The 12967-nt window shown below is 43.1% G+C and overlaps 1 protein-coding gene across 1 annotated transcript in view; it reads right to left on the bottom strand.

The window, feature by feature from the left end:
- Positions 1-45: 45 nt before the first annotated feature.
- The window catches only part of col17a1b (collagen, type XVII, alpha 1b), a 15166-nt gene continuing 2244 nt past the window's right edge, over positions 46-12967 (bottom strand). Inside the window, exons 2-40 of the mRNA XM_044046282.1 lie at positions 12824-12965; positions 11410-12087; positions 11112-11162; positions 10920-11009; positions 10719-10823; positions 10579-10623; positions 10076-10102; positions 9890-9943; positions 9766-9801; positions 8596-8631; positions 8442-8504; positions 8136-8171; positions 7930-8001; positions 7823-7849; positions 7664-7699; positions 7538-7573; positions 7366-7446; positions 7168-7203; positions 6983-7066; positions 6533-6619; positions 6377-6427; positions 5602-5661; positions 5466-5525; positions 5327-5353; positions 5179-5229; positions 4682-4768; positions 4530-4565; positions 4322-4438; positions 4108-4227; positions 3873-4007; positions 3651-3794; positions 3438-3557; positions 3149-3328; positions 2912-3052; positions 2543-2764; positions 2235-2399; positions 2014-2094; positions 1416-1499; positions 46-1325 (exon numbers count right to left, since the gene is read on the bottom strand). Of these exons, the coding sequence (XP_043902217.1) occupies positions 1273-1325; positions 1416-1499; positions 2014-2094; positions 2235-2399; positions 2543-2764; positions 2912-3052; positions 3149-3328; positions 3438-3557; positions 3651-3794; positions 3873-4007; positions 4108-4227; positions 4322-4438; positions 4530-4565; positions 4682-4768; positions 5179-5229; positions 5327-5353; positions 5466-5525; positions 5602-5661; positions 6377-6427; positions 6533-6619; positions 6983-7066; positions 7168-7203; positions 7366-7446; positions 7538-7573; positions 7664-7699; positions 7823-7849; positions 7930-8001; positions 8136-8171; positions 8442-8504; positions 8596-8631; positions 9766-9801; positions 9890-9943; positions 10076-10102; positions 10579-10623; positions 10719-10823; positions 10920-11009; positions 11112-11162; positions 11410-12087; positions 12824-12965 (3756 nt within the window). The 3' untranslated portion in view covers positions 46-1272. The remainder of the gene's footprint in view (positions 1326-1415; positions 1500-2013; positions 2095-2234; positions 2400-2542; positions 2765-2911; positions 3053-3148; positions 3329-3437; positions 3558-3650; positions 3795-3872; positions 4008-4107; positions 4228-4321; positions 4439-4529; positions 4566-4681; positions 4769-5178; positions 5230-5326; positions 5354-5465; positions 5526-5601; positions 5662-6376; positions 6428-6532; positions 6620-6982; positions 7067-7167; positions 7204-7365; positions 7447-7537; positions 7574-7663; positions 7700-7822; positions 7850-7929; positions 8002-8135; positions 8172-8441; positions 8505-8595; positions 8632-9765; positions 9802-9889; positions 9944-10075; positions 10103-10578; positions 10624-10718; positions 10824-10919; positions 11010-11111; positions 11163-11409; positions 12088-12823; positions 12966-12967) is intronic.

Raw genomic sequence — 12967 nt, 5'->3', positions numbered from 1 at the left:
TCTGTCTTGAAACGCCTTTTGAGATCAAATATGAAGACTCACAAGTCCAAAAAATAGATTTATTCGCATAAATTGATCAAATCTCAAATAGGTTCAATCATGTATAACATAATGTGGTAACATTTCATAATTTAATCCTTTCAACACTTATACAAAAATCAGTCATTTCTAAGTGAGTTACAAGTCCCTGTCTAAAAACCATGTCAACAATTATTCATTCTTCTTCTCAAGTACATCAACCAAAAACCCAACCCCTCCTGTGTTGCACAAATGGCCTTCATTCTAACTGGGACTATGTCCACTTCTGATGATGTTGTATTGTTTTTTTATGAAGTTTAAAAAAAGAAAAGAAAAATATTGTTTTGTTGTTGATGTGTGTGATGTGGTGGAGACTTCTTGGGGTCTTAAAGGCAGGAGGTTTGGTTTGACTTATGCGGATAATAGGAAAAGTATTTTAATTGATTAACTCGATACATCATCTATAACACTTACAGAATATATTCCTCAGTACAATACAATCCTCAAAAAAAGACAAACACAATACTAATGTTAAAAAAAAAATACACCAGATGCTGAACTCGCACAAGCAGTGGAAAACATTCAGTTAAAAATAGGCGCAAATGCTACTTTCCACTTAAAAGTCCAGTGTGTAACATTTGGGCATTTTGGGCAACATTTTTTTTGGCAGAAATTGAATATATTAGCCATAAGTGTGTTTTTATCAGTGTATAATCACTTTAAAATAAAAAAGGCACCTTGTGCTGCTATGTTTCGACATTTTGTTTTTGCATTTTTAAGCTTACAAAGAAGAACAACATCCTTTCTGGTATTTTAAGGCCACCGTAATTCCTTGGAAAAGAGAGAGGTGAACCGATCAATCTGCAGTTTCCCCTTTAGATGTCACAAATTCTTACACACTGGACCTTCGAAAACAAGTACAAAGCTGCCCGCCCCACCCCACCCCAGCACGTGTTTGAATGCAAGCTTATAACTACACAAAGTAAACTTTATACACCCACGTAATAGCAACAACAAAAAAGCCTGTTTTGCATTAATACTGACCGGCAGCTAAACCCTTCCCTCTACCTCTACTGGACTTTTAAAAAAGACTGATGCATTTTTTTTGGCCACTTTTATTGTCTTTGTGACATTTCTACAGACAAGCGTTTTTGACTACTTGCATTGCTACAGTTGAAGACCTAAAAAAAAAAAAAAAATAGTTAAAGTGAAATGGAAATGAAATGTGACATCATCCAGTAGTATGTAAGGCACTTAGCCACTGCCGGCCTGGCGGCGATGCAGGCGACGACCAACCATTCTATTGCCTGTGGTGTGGAAAAAAGAAAAACATGTTGAGTTTCATGAATGTTACATTTGGGTTAATGTGATGTGGCCGAATGCCGATGATTTTTTACCTGTGTCCCGCTTCTGCACTCTGTGTGGAATCTGGATAGTGTATGACCCTGGTAGTCCTGGTAGACCTGGCTGACCAGGATCTCCTGTAGATGCACGCAAAGTCAGAATCAGACTAGCCCGCTTGTTTCAGTCACGTCACAAAGTCCCGAGACAAATCACTCTGACCGTGGATCGTCGATTGCACGGTCGTGGCTTTGCGTTTTCGCTTGTGCGGTCCGTAGTTAACGTCTTTACCAGCAGTTTTGAGTACTTGTGTCCAAATCAAAAACGGTACGTATACAGTCACAAATGATTTCTCTAATCGTTGGATGGCCAACACGCTTTATTGGGCGCAAAATCTACGGTATTTGCCTGAATGTCCAAATACAATAGGAAGGTAAAGTGTGTGCCCTCTTGATTGCAAGTCGTTAACTTTGTCATTCCTGTGTCCCCTCTTGTCTTCTCACTGGCTGGAACTAAAGCTGTTAACAGACTTCTGTTGATGCTGACAGTACCAAACACACTTTCCCAACATGGGCTAAGGATCACCATCGACTGCCTGACGACTGTGTCCTCGGCTTAGAACATTACAAACAGATCAGTGGTATTTAAACATACCCTTATCTCCTCTGGGGCCTGGATAACCTCTTTCTCCCTTTGCTCCGGGGCCGCCTGGAGGGCCTGGGATGGTGCCATGGGCTGCACAAAAAGCAGAAGCACAGATTGAGTCACAGTGAGGCAACATTTTCCAGGGGACTCTAAAGTCTGGATTGTTTTCCAGTGCTGTAAGATTCAACCTGATGTAATATGTGGAAAATTATATAACTCTAAAGTCTCACTTCTGAAGAACTCCATGAGGTCAGCAGTGACGTTGCCGTAGGACCCGATGACACGACTGTAACCAGGTGGTCCGGGAGGCCCGGGTGGACCAGGAGGGCCCTGAATTGCTCTCACGTTTGTTTTCGAGGAGCCCTCAACCAGATACCCTTGCAACAGGCCTTGATCTGTCATGGGGTTTTAGAAAACGAAAAGACATTATCAAGATAACTGCACCCAAAACCCCAGAAATGTAGAATATAAATAGAAGTGAGACAAAGAAAAATAATAGAAGTAGAAGCTATAAGCTCATCAGCTGTAAATGACTCACTCTTGATGTAGTCTGTAACCTTCAGAGCGACGTTGGAGTAGTCCATCGTCTCACTGAGCCTGCTGATCTCTCTTTGATCAGAGCTGCGTTGGGTGTCCCCATGAGTGAAGCTCTGGCTCTGAATGTAACCTTGGACGTGACCTGGGTCTCCGCGCTCTCCTTTTGGACCCCTTGGTCCTTGAGGTCCAGGCTGTCCAGTGATGTAACGACGAACATTATCGCCTGAAAAATAAAGGTCCGGTTGTGATATCTTGACACATCTGCGCTGCTGGGAATGATGGCACATAAAGTTATGCATGGGATGTATGCTACAACACAGCAAAAGCAGTGTTATGAAGGTTTAAATTGGGTGAAATCTCAGAAGCTTACTGGTCAGATATTCCTGAACCTCGGCACGGATGCTCTCTCGAGGGAAGTTTCCAGTGTAGGAAACTGAGCCAGTGTAACTGCCTGGTGGACCCTGTGGACCTGGAGGACCAGGGGGACCTTGAAGACCTCTGAAACCAGAACCTGAGACAGATGAGGTCAAAGTTAATGTTTTTTTCTCTTTTTCAAGTGTGCACTACGATGAGGTAGTGGAAAAGACAATCATCATGCGTGACTCACCCTGCAGGTAACGTTGGATGTCCTCCAAGCTATAGCCACGACTTCCTGCCCCAAACACAGTGGCAGTGGAGACTCCAGGAGGCCCCTGAGGGCCAGGAGGACCAGGTTGGCCTGGAACACCTGGAGAACCAGGAGGACCTTGTTGCACGGCAGACCTGATCCATGTGCGGAAGTCTGAATCTGAGAAAACCAATGAGGATACAATGAAGAACAACCACCAAAACTAGATAAGCAGACATTTTCACTCCACAATCGGAAAAAAAGTCAGTCGATAATAGAATCATCTTACTTTTCACCAGTGCAGAGTAGTCAATTGAAACTGTGCTATAGCCAGAGCCTCCCGCACCAGGGGTCCCAGGAGTACCAGGTAGCCCAGGTGGTCCAGGTGGACCTCTAGCAATCCCTCTGTCTGAAAATGACAATATATGCAGTTAGATTGTTTGATCAAGTCCAGGCACTTGTTCCAGGGTTATTGTTTTCTCTTAATGCAAGCTGTGCCTACCAGTCATGATGTTGAAGATATACGTGGCTACCTCCTCTATAGTGTAGCTGCTTGAAAGACCAGCAGATGCCCCTGGTGGCCCTGGTGGTCCTTGTGGTCCTGGTGGTCCTGACAGTCCTGACAAATATCTCCTCACATCATCCCCTAGACAGATCACAGCATAGACACGGTTTAAAACGTTGCCCAGTCTGAGCCCACTCATGTCCAAAAGCATGTACTTACTCTGAAGCATGATTATAAGATCATTGACTGTGTGGAATCCAGAGGCAGGTCCAGGAGGTCCAGGTGGACCTGGAGGACCCTGAACACCAATGCTGAGGCCTGAGCTTGAGCTTGAGCCTGAGCCTGAGCCTGATCCTAAAAATGCACAACACAGATAAAGTTTGCTCCATTCTAATAACCAAGCCTCATAAGTAGGGATGTCAACATTATGATATTGGGAGGGGAACATGCTTACTTTGCAGGTATGCAATGATGCGAGCAGAGATGTCCTCTATGGAGCCTGAGAAGGTTCCAGGAAGTCCTGGAGGCCCAGGTGGACCTGGAGGTCCAGTTACACCAGTCTGTCTGCTTCTGGCTGCATGGAACACATTAAACATGTTATTAATCTGTCTGTCTCTGTTCCCCTCACAGTCTAGGACGTAGTGATCTTTCTTCAGAACAATTCCTACTTAGATAGTCAGTAATGTACTGGCGGATCTCGGTAGAAGCAGCAAAAGAGCCCGGCTGGCCTGGATGCCCGGGAGGACCTGGGGGACCAGGTGGGCCGGAAGTGACTGAAATGGCACCTGAGAGAGCGAAAAAACAACAGTAAGGAATCTGAAAACCACAGTGCACTGAAATAAACCGTAAACGGACAACAATTATGATGTTCTTTACCTGAAGAGCCAGGGACACCAGGAGTACCAGGGTCTCCTAGGATGTAATAAACAACAAGAAAGTTGTTATCAGGAGGACAAAATATTCATTCTGAATTACAAATATTAAACCACTGAGAGCATTCACATATTCCACTGTGATGGTTGGTCTACCTTTAATTCCTTGCGGCCCTGGGCGTCCAGGAGGCCCTGGTGGACCAGCTGGTCCAGTGACTGTATGTCCCCCAGCATAAGTTGACACTGTAAGGAGGAAATATATATAAAGCACACCCTGCATTAACCCAGCTCCATCATAAGCAATTGAGACTTATCAAGAATTGAATTACTACCTCCACCAAGGAAGTTTTGTGAAAAAGAGTCTGCCATTTGCCTTTATGCTTACTACGCAAACCAGGGAAAATTACATCCTTCTTGGCATACAAAGACTACTTTAGTTCCCTAAAGCATATGGGAAAGGGAGGGCTGAGTGGAAGAGTCCAGAGTTCCATTTTTTGCAATCTGCTGTCTCACCATTAGATATCAATAATTCTTTGAAACTGGACTTTTGGGAACAGGTTTTGATTACATGTTTTGGAGATGTAGGTTATGGAATCAAGATGAACTGTGCTTTCTTTCGTTTTTGATTTGTGTTTGATGTAAAAGTATCCAACCTCTCTCAGAGCTTCCTGGTCTTCCTGGGGTACCTGGCACTCCTGGTTCACCTGAGACACAAATGAGCAGTCAATTTGCACCCTTGTGTAACAGTTAAAAATAGGATAATACAACAAATAAATGTTCAAAAATGACAAAGAAACTTACCTTGGTAGCCCCTTGGTCCAGGAGCACCTAAGCCAATGAAAAAAGGAGTCATGATAACGTGTTAATACATCCAAAGTAGCCATGTTAAATTGAGCAAAAAAAAAAGGATTATCAAACTGTTTTACTAAAATCTGAGCACCTGCTGATCCTTTAGGCCCAGCAGGTCCAGGTGGCCCTGGTTGTCCACTGTAATATGTTCCTGTAAGAGGAGTTGTAAAGTTTTATATTACTACTCCTTACATTTGTGTGAGCAAAGTTTAGATTATGGATCATACCAGAGCTGGCTGCAAAGCCTGCGTCTCCTTTTTCTCCTTTAGGTCCTGGTCTTCCATAACCTGAAAAATAAACTTGGTTAGTTATTCTGTTGATATTGATTCAACCTGCTGAAATCTCCATCTTAATCTACAGTAAAAAGGGATTTCTAGAAAAGTAGTACGTTGTCATCCACAGATTATTGGAATTCTATTGGAGATAATATTAGGAATTGTCAGATGTTCTGAATAATGTCCGAGGGGAATTATGGAGACATTTACATTGTCACATTCTGCCTCTCCAGAGAATCTCCAAAGAATATTCAGAACGATGTTTGCAGATATCTGGGTTCAAACAAACAGCCTCTCTGGAAAATCACCAAAGAAGGTATGGAAATACTTATCTGGACATACATACAAACATACAGACCCTCTGGATCATTTATACAGTATGTTCCAAACAACTTTTGTGGACATCTGTCTTCTCCTAACAGCCCTAACAGAGAATCTCTAGAGAATGTCGAGGACTTCTTTGAACATTTAAGTTCCCACATGCAGGCCCTCTTCACAATTCCTAGAAAATCTTCCAAACAACTTTTGTGGACCATTGTGTTATCCCATAAAGGTTCCTCTCAAGAATCTTTAGAGAAGATCTGGAACGTCTTCTGCAGACAGTTGTATTCTCACAAACAGGCCCTTAAGACATTTCCCAAAGAATGTCTGAATTTCAATCTGAAAGCACCATATGGGATCCACTTGCATCTGTATCACTGTATATTTGATGAGTTGAAGTACTTGCCTGTTTGACCTGGAGGCCCAGGAGGTCCTGGAGGTCCTTGCCTTGAATCTCCTAAAGACAACATTTTTAAAAAAAAAAAGATGTCAGTGGAGAATACTAAAAATAAACATTGGAATTAAAAAATCCTACATAGTCATTAAGAATAGTCTTATTCACCTGGACGTCCAGGAGGCCCGGGTGGACCTGGTGGGCCGGGTATACCAGATTGTCTTGAGGTACCACTACTGCTAGTTCCAAACTGACCTAAACCAGAAACAACAGCAATAATTTCAAGTGTCAAACAGTTCTTTGGTCTGTTTAAATGGTCATCACCATTTCTTTATCATAAATTGACATTGTGAGCCTTTACTCAACAGCTGCCACTAGTGGCCCCAAGTGGCAGTTACAGGATACTGTGGTAATTGTTATGAACTGTACTGTACTGTAGGGCCTACACTCAAGGCCTTAGAGGACCAGAGGCAAGTTTAGGAAGCAGTTTGTCAGCAAACTGCTTGTATTATATATTATATAATATGTACCTATTCTTGCTGGCAAGTGCAGCAGGTTACTTCTCACCTCTTCACGTTGTAATGTAGCAATGTAGCAAATCATCAAAGCAGTACTCACTCTCAGCTCTGGTTGAACTGACACTGTCCGTCCTTGTCACTGTGAAGCCTGGTTGTCCCTGGAATCCCCTGTCACCTTTAGGCCCTGTGAGGATGAATGATACTGTATGTAGCATCTACTTGAAACAGACAATTAGGTTCCATCTAAAAAGACTCTTGTGGGAGAATAAAAGCACTAAGACATACCAGGCTGACCAGGCAAACCAGCAGGACCAATGGGACCTGAGCAACACAACAGATGAAGAATTAAATCACAATAAGCAAATATATTATTGGTAGTGTTTGGGAAGTTTGGGAAACCACTGCCTCAGTCACTATTGTGATTATTTGGGACTATGCAGAATGACATCAGATGACTACTTTCTGTGTTGTTAAGTTTCAGACCTGATAATCCAGGAGGTCCTGCAGGACCAGGAGGGCCAGAAGGTCCCGGTGGTCCTGGGATGCCAACAGAGCTGGAACCAGCTGAAAATAAGAAGAGGTGACAGTCAGATATCCTTGGATTTTATTCAAACCTGTAAGGGTTTCAAATTCAACTCTTGTAATTTAGTTTTACCTGCATTGATGATTCTTCCAGGTTGACCAGTCTCACCTTAAAATTAACAGAGGGACATTTTATAATAAGCACAAGAACATTGAAGCTGCATAAGATTTTAAAGGCCAAGGCTAAAAGCAACTTTACCCTTGGCTCCAGGTTGTCCTGGATTTCCTGGTATCCCTAAAGGAAACAAAAGAGCCCAGTTTAGTTTGGAGAGCATTCATTCAAATAAAGCAAGTTAAGATATTGGTAAGAGCTGCTACACCTCAGAATTCATCATAAAATATATAGTGTATGTCAAACCTGGTGGTCCTTGAAGCCCATGTCCTCCTGCAGGGGTAAAATGGTGATTGAGTTAATTATAGTTCATATGTTGTGGCTCATGAAACACAAATCAGTGTTGACTTTACCTGGAAGTCCAGCATCTCCTGGAGGCCCAGCAGGACCTCGTAGTCCAGGTGGTCCAGCAGGTCCTTGGTCACCTGTAGGTAGGACAATTCAATTCAATTTAATTAAATTATATTATTTGGTTGGAGATTCATGTTTGTTTTTTGGGCATTTTCAGCATTAAAACAAGAGTAATACCACTAAAATACATAATTTTACAATAGTTTACCTCTTGATCCTTTTGTACCATCTTGTCCAGGCAGACCTGAGGGCAGAAAGCAGGAAAGAAAATGATTATTATTTGATATACAGTAAAGAATTGCAGATGTGTCTGAGGCAGAGTATTTCTTCTGACAGATGCCTTCTGCCTCTTCTGCCCCCTTGTGGATGTGCCACATATATTCACATAAATCTCTAAATTCATTTGGTGACTGCAAACCCTGGGTGTTGTCTTGCAGTAAATGAAATAACATGAGAAGATTTAAGATTTAGTTGAGAAGTTTATTTTTAATTTTTGGAGGTCCAGTGTACTCACCTGCTGACCCTTTGGATCCTTTCTCTCCAGCCGATCCAGGCGTGCCAGGTAAACCAGGATCACCTGACAAGTGAAATGGCAGAATTAAAAAAAAATTCAAATAGTCTATAATATAATAATATGTAATGTGCCAAACAAAGACAAACCCACTGACCTTGCATTCCTCTGACACCTTTGTCACCAGTGTCGCCTGAAATCAACAAGTAAGGGTGCTATATTAAAGGAGACATATTATACACTATTTCCCCAAGTTAAAATAGTTCCCTGGTGTCCTAATGAACATGTCTGTGACATGCTTTGGTCAAAATACCATAAGGATGAAGCACCATAGCAGTTCAATAACCCTGCTAAACCCGCCCCTTTCAGAACGCTCGGTTTTGTGCATGGTCCCTTTATATGCAAATGAGACACAGGCAAACACACACCCACTTCTTCTTTCCTGATTTTTACTGCGCTCACTCGCTCAGCTCCTGTTCCCTCCACTCCATTCCTCTCCCCCTCCCTCCACTAGTTCTCTGACAATATCAACATGGCAGCGTGCACGGAAAACAGCGAAAGTGCCATCACAGGAAGAGACGTCCGACACAAGAATCAAGCCGAACACTGCCGAACTGTAAATCAGTTAAAAACACTTAGGGACAGCACCGCTGATCGCCAGCGGTGAGCGGCGAGTTGCATAAACTGCCGCTGTATGTGACTGTATCAGACTGAGTCTGTGCTCCGGTCATGGAGGACGTACTGAACAAATATTTTTAATTAGGCCGTGTCAGAATGGTCAGTTATGAGCTCTATGTGACCTTTTCTTAAAAATGTGTGTGTTTGTATGTCGGTGAAATACGGTCGCTGACTAAATACGGCGACCGCTGGCCGCAGTCTGATGCGACGTGGTGTGAACACATGTTTGCTGACTTTATCCGGCACATTAGCTTCATATATAAAATCCTCTGTAAAACACTGTGCTCCACTGTGCAGCCACCAACAGCACACTTGTCCCTCCGCGTTGATATAATACTGCTCTTCCTCCCTCGTCTGCACTCTCGCATTTTATAGGGACAACGTGGAGCTACGGTGGAGCTAAGGTGGAGCTATCGAAGTAAACTTACTGGTGGGGTGGTAACATTCGCGGTGAAATGCGCATGCTGCCGTCATAAGCGCAGGGAATTCAACATCTCATGTTTTATCGCCTATACTTACACTAAGGGGGACCACGAAAAAAAGTATTCTTTTTCCACACTCTGGCGACTATGGTTAAAAAGTTGATTTTGCATAATATGTCCCCTTTAATAAAAAAAAAAACAAACAAACACGTCAGGTGTCAACAAACCTTTAAGTCCTTGAAATCCTGGAAGCCCTCTGTCTCCTGCAGAGTATGACAACAAACATCAAAGTAAATTAACTGTGTTAATGTGTTTAAAAAAAGGGCAAAGAGAGTGGATGATGTAACATACCTTTAGGACCCGGTGGCCCTGCCTCGCCACGGAAACCCTGAGAACCTGGTTGACCTGCCGACAAACGGTTCATGCAGAAGGTCAGAGGTGAAGTCAAGGCACTGATAGTCATTGTTATACTGCCGTCTGTGCTTTAGTCACATAATATTAATAAATATATCAATGACAACATAGAGAGAAACTGACCTGGGGCCCCGGAAACTCCTGCTGCACCTGGATCGAAGATATATTAGACCAAAAATTATAATTCAGTCTAATAATCGCACTAAAATGTGGCATTTTAAAGGGAAAAAGTGTAGAGTAAAACTACGAATTCACTGACCATTTAAGACACAACATACTGATACTAAGCATGCAAGCTAATACTTCATATAATGTGTTACAGCATCCACATAATTTGATATAATTGTTGAAAATCAACAGTGAAACCCTTTTTCTTGATTTTTTTTGCATATATTGTTTAATTAAAACATAATTTTAATATGTTTATAAAATGATATATTGCATTGTTACTTTATTATTAATTTTTTTTGTGAAATTACTTTGTCATTATTATTAAATCACAGCTCATACATGATGAAAATGGGAAATCACTAACTCAGTGCTGCTCCCTGGTGTCATGTGGAATACTGACACTTATTTCTAGACAATTGGATATTTTTATTTTGTTACATGTTCTGTGATCTCACCTTTTGCTCCGGCCAGGCCGACAGGTCCAGGATCTCCAGGAGCTCCTGCGTTAACCAAATACATCACATCCTGTCATGACTCGTTGCTTTTGAGTCAATTTAAACTTTGTCACTGCTGCTGTGATTCTGCTGAGTCGTACCTCTGTCACCCTTAACTCCAAAGCCTGGAGGACCTGGCTCGCCCCTAAGACCCGCTTGACCTTCACGACCTCTGATACCTGGTGGCCCCTCCAGCCCATGGTCACCTGATGAGACATATCATACACACAAACACACACACTCCCTTAATACAAAGTTAACAGTGTTTAATGTGCATTATTTTTTTTTAATTAAATCAGTACCCTGGCTTCCTTTCTGCCCTTTAGGACCTTCAGGACCTGCATGTCCCAACGCTCCTGGAGGACCCGGACTTCCGGGGTAACCAGGATCACCTGTGACAGGTGAAACAAACATTTATTCAGTCATATCAATAAAACTTGAGTTAATAACAGCCAAATACATGAAAACGTTTGAAAAATGTTGAATAATTTCACCTTTAGGTCCAGGAAGACCTCGCTCTGTATGGACTGAGGATGCTAAAATAGCTGAGACAGAAAGAAAGAAACATATGAACTTATGTGTGTTTGTACATATATCTCTTTGTGAAGCCCAAAATCATGTAAACCATAGGAATTGAGGACATTTTTGCTGGTCCTCACAACTAAAAAGTGCTTCACAGGATAAAAACATGTTCAACGTAAACAACCCAACAACCATCACTATCGTCGTCACTATCCATCAGTCAATCAGTGTAATTACATGTATAGTTCACATTTCGTGTGTGTGTGGTACCTCTGAATGCCTGAGACTGCATTTCCGATCTGAGCATGTGCTGGACCATCAGCTGAAGAGTAGCAGCGTCGATTTGTCCTCCATTGAACACAAAGGTGCTGCCGCCAAAACCGGCGGTGGTACCAGAACTGCCAGCGCCGCCATTGAAACCAGTCCCACTGGCGCCACCAGCAAAGCCAGTGCCAGCGCCAGCTTCTCCAGCCCTGGAAACACTGGTGCCACTGGAAACTCTGGTGCCACTAGAAACACTGGTGCCACTGGAAATACGGGTGCCAGTACCAGCACCGGAGAGAACACCAGTACCGGCACCAGAGGAAGTACCAGTACCAGCACCAGTGACAACACCAGTACCCCTGGCTCCACCTGTTCCACCTGCTCCATCTACTCCACCAGCCACACCTAACGTCCCTCCAGCACCGATGTCATTGGTGCTGCCACCCGCGGAACCGGCAGCCCCAGCAGATATTCCGATTTTAGTGCTGGAACTTGAGCCTCCCCCTCCAGCACCAACACCACCCAGGAGTATTGTGTTGTCAGTGTGAGAAGAAGTTCCTGCACCTCCACCTCCAAGGTGAATGTTAGTGGAAGAACCTGACAGTCGACTGGTATGAGCATTAGCCACAGAGGACTCGGCCTCCAGGGTGGCCACTCGATTCTTCAGCTTCCTCACGTCCTCAGCTGAGAAGAAGAGAACATTCAGCATTTGTAAACCATACTGGACATAAGGAGACCAAATCAGAAGTACTTTATTTTCTCTGAGGGGGGAATTCATGTTCATGCACAAGTTTAATAAGGTTATTCCTCAATTGTGTCACTTTTTGGTCTGGATTATAATCCAGATCAACATTTTTTTTGGAGCTGCTCCACTGACAATGAGTGCAAAACTGACTTTGTGAAAGCAGGACAGCAAACAAATCTCTAGGTAGAGTCGTGCATTTACTCTCCCACAGCTTTTAGCAGCACAGTGAAATAATGCTCACTAGCCTGTAAAACCTGAAGTTGACTTTTTATTGGTTCAAATAGAGTCACTCCCGAGCCACCACATTTCCAAGAATGACTTGTGAATGAGATTTATTTCATTGCTCCCTGTCTCACCGCACTGGAATCTCTGACGGTGCTGACAGAAAAAAAGAAAAGAAGAATGATGTCCAAGTTACTGTAAATCTTGGACAATGTTTTCCCTCCCACGACACGACATCCTGGTTAATCACCGGAGAAAATTCAGCAACTGTCTGTGGTCATCACACTCTACAACTTACTAAATATAAGTGACATCTAGTGGTGAGACTGCAGATTGCAAGAAATGGAGGACTCCTCTGTCACTTACCTGATCCTGGAAGAAATATATGCAAGTAGCTGCACATTCCCACATGTTTACATGTCATATTTTTGCATAATATTATGTGATACATACCCAGTGCGATGAGACCGAACAGGAGACCCAGCAGGAGGAGGGAGAGGAGCAGAAGGCCCAGCAGCCACTTCCACCAGGAGCAACAAGCGTCGGAGCAGCAGCAGAATCCTCCTCCTCCGAAGATGCCGCTGTCTCTGTGAATCT

This window comes from Solea senegalensis, linkage group LG15 (assembly GCF_019176455.1).
Source record: "Solea senegalensis isolate Sse05_10M linkage group LG15, IFAPA_SoseM_1, whole genome shotgun sequence".
In the NCBI taxonomy this organism is placed as follows: Eukaryota; Metazoa; Chordata; class Actinopteri; order Pleuronectiformes; family Soleidae; genus Solea; species Solea senegalensis.
This window is presented reverse-complemented; position numbering and strand designations above follow the sequence as displayed.